We start from the raw sequence: 25,814 nt of genomic DNA, 5'->3' as shown, positions 1-25,814 counted from the left end.
CCCTGACCCTGTAATACCTACATGTTTCAAGCAGACAACCATAGTCCCGGTGTCCAAGAATGCCAAGGTAACCTGTCTAAATGACTATCGCCTCATAGCACTCACATCTGTAGCCATGAAATGCTTTGAAAGGCTGGTCATGGCTCACATCAACACCATCATCCCAGACACCCTGGACCTAATCCAATTCACATACTGCCTCAACAGATCCACAGTTGACGCAATCTCTATTGCGCTCCACACTGCCCTTTCCCACATCAACAAAAGGAACACCTATGTGAGAATGCTGTTCATTGACTACAGCTCAGCATTCAATAACATAGTGCCCTTGAAGCTCATCACTAAGCTAAGGTCCCTGGGACTGGACTTCCTGATGGACCGTCGCCAGATGGTGAGAGTACAACACAACACATCCGCCACGATAACCCTCAACACAGGGGACCCTCAGGGGTGTGTGCTTAGTCCACTTCTGTACTCCCTGTTCACCCACGACTGCGTGGCCACACACGACTCCAACACCATCATTAAGTTTGCTGACAACATGACGGTGGTAGGCCTGATCACCGACGATGATGAGATAGCCTATAGGGAGGAGGTCAGAGACCTGGCAGTGTGGTGCCAGGACAACAACCTCTCCCTCAATGTCAGTAAGACAAAGGAGATGATAGTGGATTACAGAAAACGGAGGGCCGAGGAAGCCCCTATTCATATCGACGGGTTTGTAATGGAGCGGGTCAAGAGCTTGAAGTTATTCGGTGTCCACATCGCTAAGGATCTATCATGTTCCAAACACACCAAAACAGTCGTGAAAAAGGGACGACAACTTGTCTTCCCCCTCAGGAGGATCAAAAGATTTGGCATGGGCCCTCAGATCCTCAAAACCTTCAACAGCTGCACCTTTGAGAGCATCATTATTGGCTGCATCACCGCTTGGTATGGTAACTGCTTGGCATACGACCACAGGGCACTACAGAAGGTAGTGCATATGGCCCAGTAGATCACTGGGGCCGAGCTCCCTGTCATCCAGGACCTCTATACCAGGCCATGTCAGAGGAAGGACCAACAAATTGTCAAAGACTCCACCCACCCAAGCCACAGACTGGTCTCTCTGCTACCGCACGGCAAGCGGTACCAATGCACCAAGTCTGAAACCAACATGACCCTGAACAGCTTCTACCCCCAAGCCATAAAACTTCTAAACAAGACTGCAAAGTAGCCAATCAAATGGCTACCTGGACAACCTGCATTGACCCTTTTTTGCACTCTCTCGTGCACTGACTCTATGCACACACACTGGACTCTACCTGCACTCTCACACCGACACCCCAACACATACATATGCCCACACACACATAACATGCACATACTGACTCCACACACACACACACTCACTCACTCACTCACTCACTCACTCATCACATACACTGCTGCTACTGTCTATAATCTATCCTGTTGCCTAGTCACTTTACCCCTTCTTATGTGAACAGTACATACAGAACACTCAGAAAGTATTCAGACCACTTGACTTTTTCCACACTTTGTTACAGTCTTATTCTAAAATGGATTAAATAAAACATTTTCCTCATAAATCTACACACAATACCCCATAATGACAAAGCAAAAACAGATTTTTATAAATTTTTACAAATGTGTTAAATCTATAAAACAGAAATACCTAGTTATATAAGTATTCAGACCCTTTGCTATGAGACTCGTTACATCTACAACTTGATTGGAGTCCACCTGTGGTAAATTCAATTGATTTACATGATTTGGAAAGGCACACACCTGTCTATATAAGGTCCCACAGTTGACAGTACATGTCAGAGCAAAAACCAAGCCATGAGGTTGAAGGAAATGTCCGTAGAGCTCTGAGAGGAATATGTCGAGGCACAGATCTTGGGAAGGGTACCAAAAGAATTCTGCAGCATTGAAGGTCCCCAAGAACACAGTGGCCACCATCATTCTTAAATAGAAGAAGTTTGGAACCAAAGGCCCTTCCCAGAGCTGGCCGCCAAGCCAAACTGCAACATTGGGGGAGAAGGGCCTTGGTTAGGGAGGTGACCAAGAATCTGATGGTCACTCTGACAGAGCTTCAGAGTTCCTATGTGGAAAAGGAACTCTCCACAGAGGAACTCCAGAAGGACAACCATCTCTGCAGCACTCCACCAATCAGGCAGTTTTGGTAGATTGGCCAGATGGATGCCACTCCTCAGTAAAAGGCACATGACAGCCCGCTTGGAGTTTGCCAAAAGGCACCTAAAGGATCCTCAGACCATAAGAAACCATATTCTCTGGTCTGATGAAGCCAAGATTGAACTCTTTGGGTCCTGGGACCTGAAAATAGCTAAGCAGCGACGCTCCCCATCCAACCTGACAGAGTTTGAGAGGATCTGCAGAGAAGAATGGGAGGAACTCCCCAAATGCAGTTGTGCCAAGATTGTAGCATCATACCCAAGAAGACGAGCTTGTAATCGCTGCCAAAGGTGCTTCAACAAAGTGCTGATTAAAGGGTCTGAATACTTATGTAAATGTGATGTTTCATCTAAAAACCAGTGTTTGCTTTGTCATTATGGGGTATTGTGTGTTTAATTCATTTTAGAATAAGGCTGTAACGTAACAAAATGTGAAAAAAGTAAAGGGGTCTAAATACTTTCCGAATGCCCTATAGCTTCATCAATGACCTCGTACCCCTGCACATGGACTCGCTATTGGTACTCCCTGTATATAGTAATATCATTTCCTACTCACTATATATAGCCATGTTATTTTCTGTCATTATTATTCGCTGTGTATTTATTCCTCGTGTCACTATTTCTATTATTTTTATTATTTTTATCTGATCTGCATTGTTGGGAAATGTACTCGTAAGTAAATATTTCACGGTTAGTGGTCTACCTGTGGTCTACAATGCACGTGACAAATAAAATGTGATTTGATTGAATATTTCCGGTGGATAATATAGTTATCTGTATTCTCTAAGAGTCAGAGGCTCTTGGCAATTGTTGCTTGTGCCTCCCACTCCAGTGCCCTCATGTCCATAACAGACAAACAAGTCAGACAGTTGAAGAAGACTAACACACAAACTATGCATTGCAAGTCTGACTCAGGCCTATGTTTTTTTTACTATGCTATGACTGTGCAAAGAAATAACTGTGCAATGAAATAATGCCTTTTGCTATTATGATTTTGTTCCCATGTTCAACACCCATCTGATACTGTACAAATTACCGTTGTAACACCAATCTGCTTGGAGAATCTGGATGGACTTTCTTGGCCACAGGAGTGTTGTGTAATGCTCATGTACCAGCATATGATTTAAACACCTATAAGTGCATTCAATGGATGAAATGAAAGAAAACTCCATATGGGATTCATGCATGGAGCTCTGTAATAAATTCTCGCACAATAAAACATCAACCAGATCCATTGCTCTAAGGTATTATCCTTTTCAATTAAGCAATAACAAAAAATATATATAACAATGTTGTTGCTGAAGTAATACCAGTGTTAATACACAGGTATAAGAGCCACTTGTAAAGTCTCACAATGTTTCATAATTGATTTGTAATCAGAATAATTGCGACCAGATTTCTGTCAATACAGCGCAACAGCTTAAGGAGACTAGACAATACATATTTCTGTCAATACAGCGCAACAGCTTAAGGAGACTAGACAATACATATTTCTGTCAATACAGCGCAACAGCTTAAGGAGACTAGACAATACATATTTCTGTCAATACAGCGCAACAGCTTAAGGAGACTAGACAATACATATTTCTGTCAATACAGCGCAACAGCTTAAGGAGACTAGACAATACATATTTCTGTCAATACAGCGCAACAGCTTAAGGAGACTAGACAATACATATTTCTGTCAATACAGCGCAACAGCTTAAGGAGACTAGACAATACATATTTCTGTCAATACAGCGCAACAGCTTAAGGAGACTAGACAATACATATTTCTGTCAATACAGCGCAACAGCTTAAGGAGACTAGACAATACATATTTCTGTCAATACAGCGCAACAGCTTAAGGAGACTAGACAATACATATTTCTGTCAATACAGCGCAACAGCTTAAGGAGACTAGACAATACATATTTCTGTCAATACAGCGCAACAGCTTAAGGAGACTAGACAATACATATTTCTGTCAATACAGCGCAACAGCTTAAGGAGACTAGACAATACATATTTCTGTCAATACAGCGCAACAGCTTAAGGAGACTAGACAATACATATTTCTGTCAATACAGCGCAACAGCTTAAGGAGACTAGACAATACATATTTCTGTCAATACAGCGCAACAGCTTAAGGAGACTAGACAATACATATTTCTGTCAATACAGCGCAACAGCTTAAGGAGACTAGACAATACATATTTCTGTCAATACAGCGCAACAGCTTAAGGAGACTAGACAATACATATTTCTGTCAATACAGCGCAACAGCTTAAGGAGACTAGACAATACATATTTCTGTCAATACAGCGCAACAGCTTAAGGAGGCTAGACAATACATATTTCTGTCAATACAGCGCAACAGCTTAAGGAGACTAGACAATACATATTTCTGTCAATACAGCGCAACAGCTTAAGGGGACTAGACAATACATATTTCTGTCAATACAGCGCAACAGCTTAAGGAGACTAGACAATACATATTTCTGTCAATACAGCGCAACAGCTTAAGGAGACTAGACAATACATATTTCTGTCAATACAGCGCAACAGCTTAAGGAGACTAGACAATACATATTTCTGTCAATACAGCGCAACAGCTTAAGGAGACTAGACAATACAGATTTCTGTCAATACAGCGCAACAGCTTAAGGAGACTAGACAATACATATTTCTGTCAATACAGCGCAACAGCTTAAGGAGACTAGACAATACATATTTCTGTCAATACAGCGCAAGCTTAAGGAGACTAGACAATACATATTTCTGTCAATACAGCGCAACAGCTTAAGGAGACTAGACAATACATATTTCTGTCAATACAGCGCAACAGCTTAAGGAGACTAGACAATACATATTTCTGTCAATACAGCGCAACAGCTTAAGGAGACTAGACAATACATATTTCTGTCAATACAGCGCAACAGCTTAAGGAGACTAGACAATACATATTTCTGTCAATACAGCGCAACAGCTTAAGGAGACTAGACAATACATATTTCTGTCAATACAGCGCAACAGCTTAAGGAGACTAGACAATACATATTTCTGTCAATACAGCGCAACAGCTTAAGGAGACTAGACAATACATATTTCTGTCAATACAGCGCAACAGCTTAAGGAGACTAGACAATACATATTTCTGTCAATACAGCGCAACAGCTTAAGGAGACTAGACAATACATATTTCTGTCAATACAGTGCAACAGCTTAAGGAGACTAGACAATACATATTTCTGTCAATACAGCGCAACAGCTTAAGGAGACTAGACAATACATATTTCTGTCAATACAGCGCAACAGCTTAAGGAGACTAGACAATACATATTTCTGTCAATACAGCGCAACAGCTTAAGGAGACTAGACAATACATATTTCTGTCAATACAGCGCAACAGCTTAAGGAGACTAGACAATACATATTTCTGTCAATACAGCGCAACAGCTTAAGGAGACTAGACAATACATATTTCTGTCAATACAGCGCAACAGCTTAAGGAGACTAGACAATACATATTTCTGTCAATACAGCGCAACAGCTTAAGGAGACTAGACAATACATATTTCTGTCAATACAGCGCAACAGCTTAAGGAGACTAGACAATACATATTTCTGTCAATACAGCGCAACAGCTTAAGGAGACTAGACAATACATATTTCTGTCAATACAGCGCAACAGCTTAAGGAGACTAGACAATACATATTTCTTTCACTCACAGAAAAATACTAAAAGTACAAAGCAAAGTGCTTCCTGAAAAGACAATTGCATACAATAAGTCATATTGAGTATTATTTAAATATTTATCCAACATGGCATGACAGCGCTGAGAAGGTCATCCATCTCAAAGCTGACTGAGGTGTAAAATGGCTGATATGGCCATGTATTGGATTCCATGCGTCAGGCTGCAAATATAGACAAAGACGAGTGTGGCCATACGTGTTTTACCCTCACCTAATCCAAATGAAGGCAGATACCTTCCTGTGCCTACTTGTTGGTTTGCTAGATCAATGAAGGTAGTTATAAGTTGTATATGAACTTGTTATAGCATGGTATAAGCCCACAGAGTGAGGCATGCAGGTTTGATAGTGGGATGCAGACTAAGAATCCTCCAGAGGCTCGCATCAGCATCTTTGTCTATAATTCATATATCAAAATGGAATGGGCAGCCTTGTTAGAGCCTTTCTGCGCTCAGGCTCTTAACGTGAACCAAGAAGATGTGGGGTGTGACACTGAAAATGCTCCTCAGACTGCTTTCTCCAAACCATAGACACAATAAAAATGTCCAGTTTTAGACTTTTTGGTTTTGGCTAGGCTATATCTAATCCATTCAATTAAAGCTTTTCAAACAAAGCAAGCCATAATATCTTATTAACCAAAATTGCATTTAACAAAAGAACTTACATAATAGTATTATTCAATCAAATCAGTTATGTCGCAAGGGGATATAATTTTTCAGGATATAAAAAAATGTATGAATTATAATGAAAATATTGTATTGTGATTTTACCCATTTACTGAGACTATCCTATGCATATTAATTGACATATTTTATTCAAAAGTTACATTTCTCATTCTTAAACAACCCCAACAAATATTGTAAGTTGATTTCCAACACTGGCAAACAATAGCAATGGACTAAGCCACGTAAATACTATTCTTATTGTTCAGCGTTCCAATGTAATGCTCCATGTAGCGCACGCGACGATTGTAGTGAAAAAATACAGTGTATGTCAACAAATGGAAAGAAAGATAACAATGTATCCCGTATAAATAATAATTCAGTTTGCTAATAAAATAATTAACAAAATGAATAAATGCGTAGGGCCTATGAAAAGCAAATATTTGATCTATGAACAAAAGTACTGTACCATCAAACTGACAGCCTCAGGAAAGGTTGCACAAAGATAACTATGATGCACAAAGCAATTGCCTAAAATTTTAAAACAATCCAAATTAATTAAATAAGACTGCTTGGTTTATCAAAAGGAAAGTTACAGCCAACGCAGTAGCCTACCATAAACTATCCGTATTTACATATTCAAGCAGTCTTTTGTTACACTATTCAAGAAGTAGGCTAAAAGTTAAAGGGACAGCTATAAGAAAAACACAAATCAAGATTAATACAATTTACGAAGACCAATACCGATACCAATACCATGCTATCAATTCATGATGTATTCATTAACATGGATATGAGTGACTTTTCTCACATTAAATCAGAAAGCATCATCCTACATCGAAATAAAAACATGTGTAATTACCTCATATTGAAGGTACTGTTTCCTCCATTCCGGAGTAATATGGGACGAAAGGTGCTCCGCGAATTTCATTTTGCAGGACCAGCTATCTACTCAACGTCCGTAATTCCTAGTAGGACTGTCCCTGTTGATGCAAGTTTTGTTATGTCTGTCAACTTGCTGGCTCGCATGCGTCAGTTAACTCTAGGGCACTCTGTCTTATCCCGTTTAGCGTACTCCAAAGAAACTCCGTCCCATACTATTTTGTGGGAGGGATGGCGTTACAGAGGCCTCCCTCCCTATAACAGGTGGTTTGATGACAATATAACGGTCCCGGTGCAAATGCTTCAGTGACTCTACCTTCGATCCCTTGTCAATTCTGGGGACATAGCAGTTTGCCATCGCTTTCAGCCAACAACGTGGTTGCGTCACTGCGCAGTGACAGGCGGTGTATCAGGGGTGTATTCATTACATCTCGCAAAGGAAACCGTTTACCGTTTAAGAACAAAACAGAAGCAAACTGAGGAAATGGAACGAAACGGGTAGGGACTTTTCCGTTTGGAGTAAAACGTTTCGCAACAGACGAAACGTTTTGAAACAGAGTCGGCGTAATGAATATAACCCTGAAGACCCCCCCAGTAGAAGACACCCTAACTGTAGCCAATTAAGCTCTCTGTCTTTTCTTTATTCGTAGATTATTTGTAGAAAAATGTTTTCTACATGTATAGCCTACCTGCATGAATTATGGTAGGCCTATTGATTAATAAGGACCTGGGTGGAATCCTCAAGCTGTCACTTTCACTTGATTTCTAGGGGTTCATTTCTGGGAATATGCCTCAGAATTCCCTGCCGCGTCATTAAAAATGACCATGTGTAAAATAATCCTCAAATACGCTGTATTTGCCAATAGTCACAAACAATATATATTAATTTGAGCCAAATTCATTATTCTATAAGGTTAGATCATTTTAATTTAGGCTATAGACTGTGAAGATTTGTTTCTTCTGAACTTCAGAGACTCACCAACATTTACTTTGCCACACAATCACATGAAATGGCTAATCAACTGTCTGTTGGCAAGGTCATTCCATAGCCTATCGTACGAGAAGAAATTACATGAAACATTTTTTTTAGTAAGGTCGGGAATGAAGGAGCATCGTTAAAAGTTTATGAATCTGATTTTTTAATTCCCATTTGTTTCACTGCAATTGTCTCTGACTTCTCCATTTATTTCTCGTCTTTGAGCAACAATAGCCTGGCCTACTGACCATATAATGAGGATTAAGGACCACCAAAATGTCAACACAAATAAAGTTACTTTGTTGGTCTGGTTTTATTTCCAGACCATCCATCTTCTCTGAGGCCAAGTGGTGTACCAGGGTCCACAATGTAAGGTGCACTGTTTTTTATATTTAATTCACAATAGCCTACTTCCCTTTGCGCGTCTGCACTGCTAATAAGAATCATCATCCTGTTGGAGTTCCATTCCATCATGATGACTTGCAATGCGAGACCGGTGTGGGTGCGTGCAGTTTATTGATGCCACCTTTAATAATAGATCAACACCTCGTAAATACTGCCATCTACTGGACGAACAACACTAATTCAACAGGCTAAAGTTACACAGGCTACAATTGCAATTAGTTAATTCTCTTAAGAAAAAAGATTGCAGTCAGAGTGCAGTGTAACTGCAATTAAAGTGAAGTACAACTGCAGTATGCTGCAAATACTGCGTCCAAAATAACACAGTTTTGTAATTGTACACTTTTTTTGTAACGGTTCCGATAGTCTTTTCTGTTTTATTTAACCAGATAATATTATAATAATAATAAAGTTGCTCTTGTCAGTAGGCTACAACATGTTCTATAGGGTAGTCACTTTCTCGACATAGGTTGCAACGTCTTTTGGGCAGAAAAACAAATAATGGCCATATAGGCTAAACGAAAAAATATAGGCTACATACAAAAATATTGCCATTTCGGTAGAAAATATAAATAAATAAACAGCAGCTGCATGTCTAATCGCCTAGGCAGCCGATAGTGTACGCTTGATCTGCAATATCGTCTAGGATGGATGTGGCCAGCAAGTAATACACACTCGTGTCCCTCGTGGACCGGCTCGTACATAAAACATCCTCAATTCAGCCTACAAAGGCATAATTTCCCTCCTAGCTTTAATGGATGGCCGTCGGAAAAAACTGGACACATATGTGTAGGCTACTCTCTAGACATAACACAATTTTCCACCACCATTTTCGGAATTTCTGTGTGTTGCACACAGCATACCGCGTTCAGCCAAGGGTACACATTTGTTCCGACGGCCCGCGATTAAAGCCAGTTAAGGAGAACAATTATGCATTTGCAGCCTGAATGGGCGAGCAGGTCCACGGGTAAGGCAAAATTGATACAGTGATGGAGGCAACAAATATGCTGGGGAGACTAGTCCAGCACATAACTCCTAGACGAAAGTGCAGATCTAGCGCCAACTGACTAGAACCATTAAAAAATAAATAATATTACTCCAGTGCTAGCCTCCCTACACTGGCTTCCTGTTAAGGCAAGGGCTGATTTCAAGGTTTTACTGCTAACCTACAAAGTATTACATGGGCTTTCTCCTACCTATCTTCCAATTTGGTCCTGCTGTACATACCAACAGTACGACACAGGCCACCCAATTGTCCCTAGAATTTCTAAGCAAACAGCTGGAGGCAGGGCTTTCTCCTATAGAGCTCAATTTTTATGGAATGGTCTGCCTACCCATGTGAGAGACGCAGACTCGATCTGAACCTTTAAGTCTTTACTGAAGACTCATCTCGTCAGTGAGTCATATGATTGAGTGTACTCTGGCCCAGGAGTGTGAAGGTGAATGGAAAGGCTCTGGAGCAACGAACTGCCCTTGCTGTCTCTGCCTGGCCAGTTCCCCTCTCTCCACTGGAATTATCTGCCTCTAACCCTATTACAGGGGCTGAGTCACTGGCTTACTGGTGCTCATCCATGCCATCCCTAGGAGGGGTGCGTCACTTGAGTGGGTTGAGTCACTGACGTGATCTTCCTGTCTGGGTTGACGCCCCCCCCCCTTGGGTTGTGCAGTGGAGGAGATCTTTGTGGGCTATACTCTGCCTTGTCTCATGATGGTAAGTAAGTTGGTGGTTGAAGATATCCCTCTAGTTGTGTGGGGGCTGTGCTTTGGCAAAGTGGGTGGGGTTATATCCTGCCTGTTTGGCCCTGTCCGGGGGTATCATCGGATGGGGCCACAGTGTCTCCTGACCCAGACCTGCTGTTTTCAACTCTCTAGAGACAGCAGGAGTGGTAGAGATACTCTTAATGATCGGCTATAAAAAGCCAACTGACATTTACTCCTGAGGTGCTGACTTGTTGCACCCTCGACAACTACTGTGATTATTATTATTTGACCATGCTGGTAATTTATGAACATTTGAACATCTTGGCCATGTTCTGTTATAATCTCCACACGGCACAGCCAGAAGAGGACTGGCCACCCCACATAGCCTGGTTCCTCTCTAGGTTTCTTCCTAGGTTTTGGCCTTTTCTAGGGAGTTTTTCCTAGCCACCGTGCTTCTACACCTGCATTGCTTGCTGTTTGGGGTTTTATGCTGGGTTTCTGTACAGCACTTTGAGATATCAGCTGATGTAAGAAGGGCTATATAAATACATTTGATTTGATTTGAACAATCGGCTGCCTAGGCTACAGGTCTAACAAACGCCAACGATTTTCGGCTCGGGATAGGCCTTCATCAGGGATTTTTGTGACACATATAGTATATTCAACTGTTCCTGACACCAGACACCACACTTTTTTACTCTACTGTGTGTACCTGTCTACCACTAGAAACATGCATTTAGATTCAGTGGTTGTAAAGATGGGGAGAGGTCTGTCTGTAATAAAGAGATGCTCTGCTCTTTTGACACAACACTCCACAAAGCAATTCCTGCAAGCTCTAGTTTTATCTTATCGTGATTATTTTCCAGTCATATGGTCAAGTACTGCAAAGAAAGACTTAGTTAAGCTGTAGCTGGCCCAGAACGGAGTGTCACTTCTTGCTCTTCAATGTAATCAGGGGGCTAATATTAATACTATGCATGCCAGTTTCTCTTGGCTAAGAGTTGAGGAAGGACTGACTGCATTACTTCTTGTTTTTATAAGAAACATTAATGTGATAGAAATTCCAAATTGTTTACATAGTCAACTGACACACATTTATCATACATGCCACCATGGGTCTTTTCACTCTCCACAGGTCCAGAACAATTTCAAGGAAACGTCAGGATTATACAGAGCCATGAGTGAATGGAACCCCCTTCAATCTTATATAGCGCAAGTGAACAGCAAACCTGGTTTAAAAAAACAACAAATTAAGCAACATCTCATGGCACCATGCCTCTACCCCCATGTGACCTACTTGTTGTGTGTATGTACTGACATATAAACTCAGCAAAAAAAGAAATGTCCCTTTTTCAGGACCCTGTCTTTCAATGATCATTCGTAAAAATTCAAATACCTTCACAGATCTTCATTGTAAAGGGTTTAAACACTGTTTCCCATGCTTGTTCAATGAACCATAAACAATTAATGGACATGCACCTGTGGAACGGTCGTTAAGACACTAACAGCTTACAGACGATAGGCAATTAAGGTCACAGTTATGAAAACGTAGGACACTAAAGATGCCTTGCTACTGACTCTGAAAGACACCAAAATAAAGATGCCCAGGGTTCCTGCAATATGAGGACTGTGAGACGCTTAATATGGCGCTACAGAGAGACAAGACGGATAGCTGATCGTCCTTGCAGTGGCAGACCACGTGCAACAAGACCTGCACAGGATCGGTACATCCGAACATCACACCTGCGGGACAGGTACAGGATGGCAACAACAACTGCCCGAGTTACACCAGGAACACACAATCCCTCCATCAGTGCTCAGACTGTCCGCATTAGGCTGAGAGAGGCTGGACTGATGAGTTGTGGTTTTGTCTCACCGGGGGTGATGGTAGGATTCACGTTTATCGTCTAAGGAATGAGCGTTACACCGGGACATGTACTCTGGAGCGGGATCGATTTGGAGGTGGAGGGTCCGTCATGGTCTGGGGCGGTGTGTTATAGCATCATCAGACTGAGCTTGTGCGTTACAGGGAAGACATCCTCCTCCCTCATATGGTACCCTCATCCTGACATGACCCTCCAGTATGACAATGCCACCAGCCATCCTGCTCGTTCTGTGCATGATTTCCTGCAAGACTGGAATGTCAGTGTTCTGACATGGCCAGTGAAGAGCCCAGATCTCAATCCCATTGAGCACGTCTGGGACCTGTTGGATCGGAGGATGAGGGCTAGGGCCATTCCCCCCAGAAATGTCTGGGAACTTGCAGGTGCCTTGGTGGAAGAGTGGGGTGACATCTCACCGAAAGGACTGGCAAATCTGGTGCTGTCCATGAGGAGGAGATGCACTGCAGTATTTAATGCAGCTGGTGGCCACACCAGATTCTGACTGTTACTTTTGATTTTGATCCCCCCTTTGTTCAGGGACACATTATTCAATTTCTGTTAGTTACATGTCTGTGGAACTTGTTCAGTTTATGTCTCATTTGTTTAATCTTGTTATGTTCATACAAATATTTCACATGTTAAGTTTGCTGAAAATAAACGCAGTTGACAGTGAGAGGACGTTTCTTTTTTTCCCTGAGTTTATGTGTAACTGAAAGACAAACACATGTTAATGCTTTTAAATGTAGGTACATTGTAGTCTTTTGTCTGTAATGTCTTTTTCGTTATGTGTCAGACCCCAGTTAAACTAGCTGTCACCATAGGCGCCGGATAATGGGGATCCTAATAAATAAAGTTATTTCTGTCTGGATCTTAGGTCGACGCGTCCGTCCACATCGACGGGACCGAGATGGACAAGGTGAAAAGCTTCAAGATCCTCGGCATACACACCAATGACAATCTGAAATGGTCCATCCACACAGACAGTGTGGTGAAGAAGGCGCAACGGCGCCTCTTCAACCTCAGGAGGCTGAAGAAATTTGGCTTTGGCCCCTAACACACGCACAAAAGTTTACTAATGCACCATTGAAAGCATCCTGTCGGGCTGTATCACCGCCTGGAATGGCAACCGCAGGGCTCTCCAGAGGATGGTGCGGGTTGCCCAACACATCACCGGGGGCACACTGCCTGCCTTCCAGGACACCAACAGCACCCGATGTCACAGGAAGGCCAAAAATATCATCAAGGACATCTATTCACCCTGCTATCACCCAGGTGGTGAGGTCAGTACAGGTGCATCAAAGCTGGGACCGAGAGACTGAAAATCAGCTTCAGACAAGGCCATCAGACTGTTAAATAGCCATCACTAGCCGCCCTCCACCCAGTACCCTGCCCCTAACTTAGTCACTGTCACTAACCAGCTACCACCTGATCACTCAACCCTGCACCTTAGAGGCTGCTGCTCTATGTACATAGACATGGAATCACTGGTCACTTTAATAACGGAACACGGGTCACTTTAATAATGTGTACATACTGTTTTACTAATTTCATATGTATATACTGTATTCTAGTCAATGCCACGTTGATATTGCTCGTCCTAATATTTATATATTTCTTATTCCATTATTTTACTTTTAGATTTGTGTGTATTTTTGTAAATTGTTAGACACTACTGCACTGTTGGAGCTAGAAACACAATCATGTCGATACACCCACAATAACATCTGCTAAATATGTGTATGCGACCAATAAAATGTGATTTGATTTGTCGGACTCAATAAAATGTGATTTGATTTGTCGGACTCCGAACCTTTGTTCCTAGTCCTACCCGAGTCTTTTAGGGGGGTGTACCAGAGATGGAACATTTGTGCAAACAAGTCCAACTAGTACGGATAAACAATTCTTAGCGATAAAGGATACAATAAATAGAAACCCGATACATATTAACGTTATATATGCGTAGGCTGTAGAAACTACTGAGAGCGATATTATAAAATAGTCATTGATTTCTTCCGCCGTCTTTAATTTCGACAATGGCATCCATCACTCTCTTCATCGTCTTCACCTGATTCTGCCACAGGCTCAGGTACCGGCCCAGCTCGGCCTGATACAGGAGAGCCTCTCCGCGGAGGATCAGACTCCGACTCAGATCTAGGATTAGGGAAATTCTACTGCGGTGTAGATGACCCGGGTCATCGACTGGAAGGGGAGGAATTGGAACACGAATTTGAGGCAGCGGCAGACCGTCTCCGAGATCTAGTTCAGACGGCCAGTAGGGAACAATTGTTGTACCTGTATGCTAGGTATAAACAGGTGACTGTCAGATAGCAGCACATCCCAAACAATGGTTCCATTTGTTATTTAGATAGATGCTAGCTGGATAGTGTGACATGGTATGCATATTCAGGCAACATTCATGTCTGTAATTTTCTAGCTATTTGTGCCACCAAATCATGCTCTTGCGTACACAATATCATTGTTACACTGTTTTGTTGACTAGTGGTGGGGGTGGGATACAGTTAAGTACACAAATCACGAACAGGTGTATAATCAATTTTCACCTATTGCCATTGAATGGTTAGTGAGAATTCTGCCGAGTGCTGTCAAACAGATTATTCGGCTATTCAATCCCTTCCCGAAACATCACCGCTTTCATATGTTCACAGGTAAAGGTTGGAAAGTGCAATACAGCAAAGCCTGGGTTTTTCGATTTTGAAGGTCAAAGAAAATTGTATGTTTGTCATTGGTTAATCATGGTGCTGGTGTGATGTGTTTATTCAATTCCTGGCAGTAATTTGTATGGGTGAATCTAGCACTTGATCATGAGTATCAGTTCAATTACATTACACATAATAGTCTGGGAATGTGATGAAAGAAATTAAAGCTGAAAAATCATTCTATTATTTGTGTATATACAGTTGGAGTCGGAAGTTTACATACACCTTAGCCAAATATATTATACTCAGTTAAACAATTCCTGACATTTAATCCTAGTAAAAAATGCCCTGTCTTAGGTCAGTTAGGATCACTATTTTATTTTAAGAATGTGAAATGTCAGAATAATAGAGAATTATTTATTTAAACTTTTATTTATTTCATCACATTCCCAGTGGGTCAGAAGTTTACATACACTTAATGAATATTTGGTAGTATTGCCTTTAAATTGTTTAACTTGGGTCAAACGTTTCTGGTCGCCTTCCACAAGCTTCCCACAAGTTGGGTGACTTTTGGCCCATTCCTCCTGACAGAGCTGGTGTAAATGAGTCAGGCTTGTAGGCCTCCTCACACACGCCTTTTCAGTTCTGCCCACAAGTGTTCTATAGGACTGAGTTCAGGGCTCTGTGATGGCCACTCCTTTGACTTTGTTGTCCTTAAGCCATTTTGCCATAACTTCAGAAGTATGCTTGGGGTCATTGTCCATTTGGAAGACCCATTTGTGACCAAGCTCCAACTTCCTGACTGATGTCTTGATGTTGCTTCAATATATGCACATAATGTTACTTCCTCATGATGCCATCTATTTTGTGAAGTGCACTAGTCACTCCTGCAGCAGAGCATCCCCACAACATAATCCTGCCACCACCGTGCTTCACGGTTGGGACAATGTTCTTCGGCTTGCATGCCTCCCCCTTTTTCCTGCAAACATAACAATGGTCATTATGGACAAACAGTTCTATTATTGTTTCATCAGACCAGAGGACATTCCTCCAAAAAGTATGATCTTTGTCCCCATGTGCAGTTGCAAACCGTAGTCTGGCTTTTTTTTAGGGCGTTTTTGGAGCAGTGGATTCTTCCTTGCTGATCGGCCTTTCAGATTATGTTGATATAGGACTTGTTTTAATGTGGACATAGATACTTTTATACCGGTTTCTTCCAGCATCTTCCTATGCTGTTATTCTTGGATTGATTTGCACTTTTTGCACCAATGTATGTTCATCTCTAAGAGACCGAACACGTCTCCTTCCTAAGCGTCATGACAGCTGCGTGGTCCCATGGTGTTTATACTTGCGTACAATTGTTTGTACAGATGAACGTGGTACCTTCAGGCGTTTGTAAATTGCTCCCAAGGATGAACCAGACTTGTGGAGGTTTGCAATTTTTTTGTCTGAGGTCACTGATTTCTTTTGATTTTCCCATGATGTCAAGCAAAGAGACATTTATTTTGAAGGTAGGCCTTGAAATAAATCCACAGGTACACCTCCAATTGACTCAAATGATGTCAATTAGCCTATCAGATGCTTCTAATGCCATGACATCATTTTCTGGAATTTTCCAAGCTGTTTAAAGGCACCGTCAACTTAGTGTATGTAAACTTCTGACCCACTATAATTGTGATACAGTGAATTCTAAGTGAAATAATCTGTATTTAAACAATTGTTGGAAAAATTACTTGTCATGCACAAAGTAGATGTCCGAACCAACTTTCCAAAGCTATAGTTTTGTGAACAAGAAATTTGTGATTGAAAAAAATAGTTTTAATGACTCCAACCTAAGTGTATGTAAACTTCCAACTTCAACTGTGTGTGTGTGTGTGTATAATATATATATATATATATATATATAATATATATATAGCCAGGGTCACACTCAGACATATATATATATATATACACACATACACACACACACACAGTGGGGCAAACAAGTATTTAGTCAGCCACCAATTGTGCAAGTTCTCCCACTTAAAAAGATGAGAGGGCTGTAATTTTCATCCTAGGTACACTTCAACTATGACAGACAAAATGAGAAAAAAAATCACATTGTAGGTTTTTTAATGAATTTATTTGCAAATTATGGTGGAAAATAAGTATTTCGTCACCTACAAACAAGCAAGATTTCTGGCTCTCACAGACCTGTAACTTCTTCTTTAAGAGGCTCCTCTGTCCTCCACTCGTTACCTGTATTAATGTCACCTGTTGGAACTTGTTATCAGTATAAAAGACACCTGTCCACAACCTCAAACAGTCACACTCCAAACTCCACTATGGCCAAGACCAAAGAGCTGTCAAAGGACACCAGAAACAAAATTGTAGACCTGCACCAGGCTGGGAAGACTGAATCTGCAATAGGTAAGCAGCTTGGTTTGAAGAAATCAACTGTGGGAGCAATTATTAGGAAATGGAAGACATACAAGACCACTGATAATCTCCCTCGATCTGGGGCTCCACACAGGATCTCACCCCGTGGAGTCAAAATGATCACAAGAACTGTGAGCAAAAATCCCAGAACCACACGGGGGGACCTAGTGAATGACCTGCAGAGAGCTGGGACCAAATTAACAAAGCCTATTATCAATATCACACTATACAGCCAGGGAGTCGAATTCTGCAGTGCCAGACATTTCCCCCTGCTTAAGCCAGTACATGTACAGGCCCTTCTGAAGTTTGCTAGAGAGCATTTGGATGATCCAGAAGAAGATTGGGATAATGTCATATGACCAGATGAAACCATAATAGAACTTTTTGGTAAAAACTCAACTCGTCGTGTTTGGAGGACAAAGAATGCTGAGTTGCATCCAAAGAACACCATACCTACTGTGAAGCATGGGGGTGGAAACATCATGCTTTGGGGCTGTTTTTCTGCAAAGGGACCAGGACGACTGATCCGTGTAAAGGAAAGAATGAATGGGGCCATGTATCGTGAGATTTTGAGTGAAAACCTCCTTCCATCAGCAAGGGCATTGAAGATTAAATGTGGTTGGGTCTTTCAGCATGACAATGATCCCAAACACACCGGCCGGGCAACAAAGGAGTGGCTTCGTAAGAAGCATTTCAAGGTCCCGGAGTGGCCTAGCCAGTCTCCAGATCTCAACCCCATAGAAAATCTTTGGAGGGAGTTGAAAGTCCGTGTTGCCCAGCAACAGCCCCAAAACATCACTGCTCTAGGGGAGATCTGCATGGAGGAATGGGCCAAAATACCAGCAACAGTGTGTGAAAACCTTGTGAAGACTTACAGAAAATGTTTGACCTCTGTCATTGCCAACAAAGGGTATATAACAAAGTATTGAGAAACTTTTGTTATTGACCAAATACTTATTTTCCACCATAATTTGCAAATAAATTCATTAAAAATCCTACAATGTGATTTTCTGGAGAAAAAAAATCTCATTTTGTCTGTCATAGTTAAAAAGTGTACCTATGATAAATTACAGGCCTCATCTTTTTAAGTGGGAGAACTTGCACAATTGGTGGCTGACTAAATACTTTTTTGCCCCACTGTATGTCTGAGTGTGACCCTGGCTAGCTATATATATATATATAGCCAGGGTCACACTCCAACACTCAGACATTATTTATAAACAAAGCGTTTGTGCTTAGTGAGTCCACCAGATCAGAGGCAGATGACCAGGGATGATCACTTGATAAGTGTGCGAATTTGACAATTTTCCTGTCCTGCTAAGCATTCAAAAGTAACGAGTACTTTTGGGTGTCAGGGAAAATGTATGGAGTAAAAAGTACATAATTTTCTTTAGGAATGTAGTGAAGTAAAAGTTGTCCTAAATATTGAAGTACAGATACCCCCCAAAAAACTATTTTTACTTAATTACTTTACACCACTGGACTTTACACCACAACCGGTTATATAGTGTTCAGAAAGTGTTGTTTTTTTGTGCATTTGTTAAATTCTTTTGATGTGATAGGAAAGTAAAGGGATTTATGTTTCTAGAACCGTACCGCAAATGAGAATCGATTCGCGTCTAGATGGAGTATAAGGGAGTGTTGAGCTTTCAGAGCCTTTTTGCCCTTAAAACTGAACATGTAAAGTCCTTGAACTAAGGAATAATGTTAGGCTCCTTTTGTCCAATATTGGGCTCGGGTGAATCTAGCTCTCACAAATCCTTCTTCACAGGGTTTTCTACAGTTAGCTTCGCCCGTGGTTGGCTGTGTGTAAACTACAATATGTAGTGTTTTAATTAGAAATGTCGATAATCAACCCTTGTGAAATGGTTTTTGAAACATATGCCCCTCATCTTTCATATCAGCGAGAAATAATCTTTAAAATAAAAAAGATACTTACTGTAGCAGTTTTGTACAAATCCATAAACTGTGTGTGAGGAGGAACTGGGTAGGAACGACACTTCATCCCCAGTTACGCTTACACACGATGTTCTGAGCATGCTACATAACTAATTAGCACAGATGTCTACCATCTGTCTCGCGTAAACAAGCGCTGTAACATGGTGATGTTGTGGTGTGGGATGGGAACACTAATCCTGTAACGGTGTATATTCATTTAAGCTCTTCGTTTAAAAAAAAATATTGAATTCTCGCTGATATGAAAGATACTTTCATTATGTTTCCAAAACCGTACCCAAAGCGATGAGTTTTAACGTTCAGAACGAGCGTCGGGGATCTTAACAGAACTCGCCGATTCACATTTAGATGGAATATTTGGAGTATTTCTCGCTCAGATGAAAGACGCATTCCTTATGTTTCCAAAACCGTACCGGTTTCTACATTCAATTTTTTTGTTACAAATTGAAACTAATTTACTGCATGGTCTTGTTGTCTTTAATGCTTTTGGGAGGAACAGAAGCAATCTGCTGAGTGTTGTGGTTATGTTTTGCAACAGGACAGCATGGAAGCAGCTTGAGGACATGAGTGCAGAACAGGCCATGCAGGAGTACGTTTCGTGTGTAACTTCACAAGACTCAGACAGCAGTCAGAAGGTAAAACGCCCTCACAAATCTAATAATAAATCACACTTCATCTGGTACATTTACATAATACCATTTCCAACTGCAGGAAACACAGATATGAGAACTGAAACAAATGTCTTCCTCACATTTTAACCATTTTTATTTGTAGGTTAAGTGTGCAAATAATAGTATGTGCCCCTTCTGATAAGAATCCTGTCTCTATTGCTTCAGTAGGCTTGACTTGACTAAATAAAGATAATGAACATTGACAGCTTCATCTGCACCTTAGAATGCAGTATGGCACATTGACCAGCAGGGGGCACTGACCGACTGCAATTTGGCAGAAAGACAAAGCATTTGTCAAATAAAATCAAATTGTATTTGTTACATGCTTTGTAAACAACAGGTGTTGACTAACAGTGAAATACTTACTGCATTTCACTGTTAGTCTACCTGTTGTTTATGAAGCATGTGACAAATACAATTTTATTTTATTTGACAAATGCTTGGTCTTTCTGCCAAGTTGCATAGTCAGTTAGTGCCCCCTGCTAGTCAACATTTGTCTAACATCACCTGATACTGTCTCTTTAATGTTTACAGATTAGAATGAAACCAACTCCAGGAAATAATTGTGATTTTTCTCTTTGTTTTCATCTTCTATGTAGGTAAAATATAATTATTGTGAGTTTTAGATTATTTGTGAGAGGGTTTTTGATCTAGCCTAAATACAAGACGTTTTCTGTGCTCACAGATTGCATATGTGGTGTACCTGCCTGCATCTGGGGTAGGGCTGTTATGCAGACATGAGCCTGCTCTCTCGGAGAGTACGGCACTGGAATCATTCTCACTAAATGATACACCATTACAATAACAGCCCTGCCAACTGGGACCAAGCAGACTGACAGTAGCTAGATTTACATCCAATTGGCGACAGATTCAGAAATGTGCATAAAGAAAATATGCACATTTTCTCACCAGTTGTGTGTTTCCACCAAATGGACTTGTTGTGGATAAATATCACTGTGATGACGTAGTGCAAACAAAATGTTCTTTTTCATGTACTGAATAAAAATCACAAGTTCACTGTGTTTCTATGGCATTTTCAACTTGACCAAAAACTGTTGCATTAATCAGCATGTGCCAACTCTTGTCTTGGCACCCACACACTAGCCAACAGCTCTCAGATACAGTAGGCTAGTCTACATGATGAGATTATTATGGATAAGAGCGACAATATCTTTGTCAAACAGCAGCCATTCATCGATCATCATGTCACCAGAATAACACCCTCAATATTTATTGGAAAGGAGCATCAAGATCACTGTGCAATTTCACCAAACTAAAGTAAATCACAATTAGTTTAATCTGTAGTCTAATAAACCACATGGTTTCCTGATTCGTAGTGTGAGGACGTCACGTCGCGTGACTCCAAGTTATGATGGTTATTACAGTGCCTTCAGAAAGTGTTCATACCCCTTGATTTATTCCACATTTTGTTGTTACAGCCTGAATTCAAAATTTATTAAATATTTTTTTTAATACACAATACCCCATAATGGAAAAAGTGGAAACATGTTTTTCGAAATTTGTGCAAACCTACACTACCGTTCAAAAGTTTGGAGTCACTTAGAAATGTCAGTGTTTTTTAAAGAAAAGCACATTTTTTGTCCATTTAAAATAACATCAAATTTAATTACAAAGTTCCTATGTCCAGTGTCTGTGTTATTTTGCCATCTTAATCTTTTCTTTTTATTGGGCAGTCTGCGATATGGCTTTTTCTTTTCACATCCTTTGCTGGCTAAGCCAGCATCCCGGAGTCGCCTCTTCACCATTGATGTTGATACTGGTGTTTTGAGGGAATATTTAATGAAGCTGCCAGTTGAGGACTTGTGAGGTGTCTGTTTCTCAAACTAGACACTCAGATGTACTTGTTCTCTTGCTCAGTTGTGCACCAGGGCCTCCCACTCTTCTTTCTATTCTGGTTAGGGCCAGTTTGCTCTGTTCTGTGAAGGGAGTCGTACACAGCATTGTAGGCAATTTCTCGCATGGAATATCCTTCAATTCTCAGAAAAGAATAGACTGACGAGTTTCAGAAGCAAGTTCTTTGTTTCTGGCCATTTTGAACCTGTAATCGAACCCACAAATGCTGATACTCAACTAGTCTAAAGAAGGCCAGTTTTATTGCTACTTTAATCAGCACAACAGTTTTCAGCTGTGCTAACATAATTGCAAAAGGTTTTTTAATGATCAATTAGCCTTTTAAATTGATAAACTTGGATTAGCTAACACAACGTGCCATTGGAACACAGGAGTGATGGTTGCTGATAATGGGCCTCTATACGCCTATGTAGATATTCCATTAAAAATCAGCCGTTTCCAGCTACAATAGTCATTTACATTAACAGTGTCTACACTGTATTTCTGATCAATTTGATGTTACTTTAATGGAACAAAAAAAATATTTTAAAAACAAGGACTTTTCTAAGTGCCCCCAAAGTGAGTCCATACTGAGTCCATACTTTGTAGAAGCACCTTTGACGACGAATACAGCTTTGTCGTCTTATGTCTGTGTCAGCTTTGCACATCTGGATTTGGGGATTTTCTCCCATTCTTCCTTGCAGATTTTCTAAAGCTCTGTTAAGTTAGATGGGGAGCGGCGGAGAACAGCAATCCTCAAGTCTTTCCACAGATATTAAAGTCTGGGCTTTGGCCGGGCCACTCACCATGCTTCACGGTGGGGATGGTGTTAGATGGGTGATGAGCTGTGCCTGGTTTTCTCCAGACATGGCACTTTTCATTCAGGCCAAAGAGTACCATGTTTGTCTCATCAAACCACAATCTTTTGCCTTATGATCCCAGTCTTTCACATGCCTTTTTGCCAACTCCAGACGTGCTGTCATGTGCCTTTTGTCTCAGGTGTGGCTTCCGTTTGGCAACTCTCCCATTCAGACTGGTGAAGTGCTGTAGAGACTGTTGCCCTTCTGGCAGGTTCTCCCATCTGTAGTTCTGTCAGTGGTCATTGGGTTCTTGGTCACCTCCCTGACCAAGGTCCTTTTCGCCCGGTTGCTCAGTTTGGTCAGACAGACTGAGCCTGAGTAGTTCCATGTTTTTTCAATTTCCCAGTGTTGGAGACCACTGTGCACACTAGAAATAGTTTAATATCCTTCCCCAGATATATGCCTCATCACAATTCTCTCAGAGATCTACGAACAGTTACATGGACTTCATGTTATAGTTTCTGCACTGAGCTGGGCACCAGGACTGTTGTATGAAGCTGATGTGGGTTTTGCTCATGCAGGGTGGTGTGGCGGATGCTGTAACACAAAAACATGCGTAATAAGTCATAATAAGTATGAATACTTTCTAAATGCACAGTATAACAATATTTGCGCATAAAGGCTTTTCCAAAGCCATTTCTCGCGTAATACAGTTTGCTGACACAAAAAGACACAAAAAGATCCCACCATGTCGAACGAACAAATTGTCATTATTTATAAAATTGTACCAAAACTTCTGGTTTCCATTAAATCTGTCATGATTTTTTTAGACTTTACTGCATTAAAACTGTGGATGGTAACGTGGTTAAAGACTATGGGAATGGGAAGGAGGATGCAAAAAGGTTGAATGAAACAACATGTTTGTGTTTCAATAGACCAGTCCCTCCTTTTGAAGTATTTCATTTCCAGCATGGGTAGGGTTGGGTTTGATACAACAGATGCAGAATAGTTTTTATTTTGTTTGTTCTGACCTCTATTTATCAAGGCTGAGGAAAGTACCAACATCAGAGAAACACAAATGCACTTTTCTTCCCCAATCAAAATTCAGCACAAAGCAGATATGTCCCCTTCTCTGTCCTCAAAGGAGAGATTTAGAGTGATGTTTAGTGGTACGACATAAAAGCCTGTCACCTGTCCTGTTGTAGCTAGTGCCTTCCACCCGCCTCGCTCCTCCTCCGTCTGTCCTGCTACAATGTGAGTGTCAGCAGGCATCAGTGGCCTGCAAGCCAGCCTGACACGTCCCTTTCTGTGGCGCTGCCATCAAGACCAATACGTGCTGACAAGGCCCCCAGCGTGGCACAATGCCAGGGGAAGGCAAATGCACAAATGCCCCTCTGAAAAGGATGTGATTGTATTAGTGTTAACAAAGTGCAGGGACTCTATTCTTACCAGGGTCCAGACAAATAGATTTAGGAGAGGCTGGATGGGGATGAAGGCAGCAGAAACAATAGTCTGTTTTGGACCTCCTAGTTTTTTGTTGTTCTTGTTGGATGCACTAGCTTTTCCATTATAAAAGGAAGTGCATCAACTAATATTCTGAATTAGAAGTGAATACCACTCCTAAAGGTCATGATCCCCTCAGAAATGACATCTGATTTGTTAGTTGTGTGAGTCACTTGTGTGAGTCACTGTGGAAGAGAACATAGGCTATACTAGAGCTGTTGTATCCGTGCAGGCTATGATGGTTTACCATTACAGCATGTATTATCAGGTCAGATGTTTTTCAGAAAATAGGGAAAGGTAAAATAGCTCAAATTATTTTGAGCAGTTAAAAAATACTACAGTAGTCAAAGCTGACCTTTTGGATAGAACTATTACCCATGTTTTGGAGTCATGTCTAAACAATATGTGAGCGCATCGTGACTACTTGAACCTATTTCTGTCTGTGAATAGGGAAATTCATTCTCCCAGTGGCTCTTTTGTTTCCATTGTATGGCACAGTGTGCTTGTTTTAGGTGGGGAGAAGAGTGCACTGTTCTACTGGATAACTAGGTAGGGGAATACTGAGCTGTCCTTAGAGCACAATAGTGTAGCATGCACCACTACAGACTCACTGTTATACTGGATAACTAGGTAGGGGAATACTGAGCTGTCCTTAGAGCACAATAGTGTTGCATGCACCACTACAGACTCACTGTTATACTGGATAACTAGGTAGGGGAATACTGAGCTGTCCTTAGAGCACAATAGTGTAGCATGCACCACTACAGACTCACTGTTATACTGGATAACTAGGTAGGGGAATACTGAGCTGTCCTTAGAGCACAATAGTGTAGCATGCACCACTACAGACTCACTGTTATACTGGATAACTAGGTAGGGGAATACTGAGCTGTCCTTAGAGCACAACTACAGTGTTAGCATGCACTGTCACACAATAGTACAGACTCACTGTTATACTGGATAACTAGGTAGGGGAATACTGAGCTGTCCTTAGAGCACAATAGTGTAGCATGCACCACTACAGACTCACTGTTATACTGGATAACTAGGTAGGGGAATACTGAGCTGTCCTTAGAGCACAATAGTGTAGCATGCACCACTACAGACTCACTGTTATACTGGATAACTAGGTAGGGGAATACTGAGCTGTCCTTAGAGCACAATAGTCACTGTTATACTGCATGCACTGTCACTACAGACTCACTGTTATACTGGATAACTAGGTAGGGGAATACTGAGCTGTCCTTAGAGCACAATAGTGTAGCATGCACCACTACAGACTCACTGTTATTACAAAAGGTGAAGGGGGTATTATGTCAAATGTGTTATTCATAGTGTAAGATATTGGTGCAGTTGTCTGACCCCTTTCAATGAATGTCTGGATAATTTTTAGTTTCACAGACAGCCACACAGACAGCCACACAGACAGACACAAACTTCTGTTCTGAGTGTCAGAAGTTCCTCTGCAGACTGTAAACTGTTGTGGGGACATGAGACAGTCCTGATTTATGTCAATTATATT

At 41.2% G+C, this 25,814-nt stretch overlaps 2 protein-coding genes across 2 annotated transcripts in view; one reads left to right on the top strand and one right to left on the bottom strand.

The window, feature by feature from the left end:
• LOC135512909 (xenotropic and polytropic retrovirus receptor 1 homolog) overlaps positions 1-7,791 on the bottom strand; it is a 79,305-nt gene extending 71,514 nt beyond the window's left edge. Inside the window, exon 1 of the mRNA XM_064935410.1 lies at positions 7,452-7,791. Coding sequence (XP_064791482.1) covers positions 7,452-7,520 — 69 coding nt within the window. The 5' untranslated portion in view covers positions 7,521-7,791. The remainder of the gene's footprint in view (positions 1-7,451) is intronic.
• A 6,691-nt stretch (positions 7,792-14,482) lies between these two features.
• The window catches only part of LOC135511466 (acyl-CoA-binding domain-containing protein 6-like), a gene marked incomplete at its 5' end in the record, with an annotated part of 70,313 nt that continues 58,981 nt past the window's right edge, over positions 14,483-25,814 (top strand). The window contains 3 exons of the mRNA XM_064932966.1: positions 14,483-14,746; positions 15,100-15,164; positions 20,006-20,146. Of these exons, the coding sequence (XP_064789038.1) occupies positions 14,483-14,746; positions 15,100-15,164; positions 20,006-20,146 (470 nt within the window). The remainder of the gene's footprint in view (positions 14,747-15,099; positions 15,165-20,005; positions 20,147-25,814) is intronic.

This window comes from Oncorhynchus masou, chromosome 24, assembly GCF_036934945.1.
Source record: "Oncorhynchus masou masou isolate Uvic2021 chromosome 24, UVic_Omas_1.1, whole genome shotgun sequence".
NCBI classification, from domain to species: Eukaryota; Metazoa; Chordata; class Actinopteri; order Salmoniformes; family Salmonidae; genus Oncorhynchus; species Oncorhynchus masou.
This window is presented reverse-complemented; position numbering and strand designations above follow the sequence as displayed.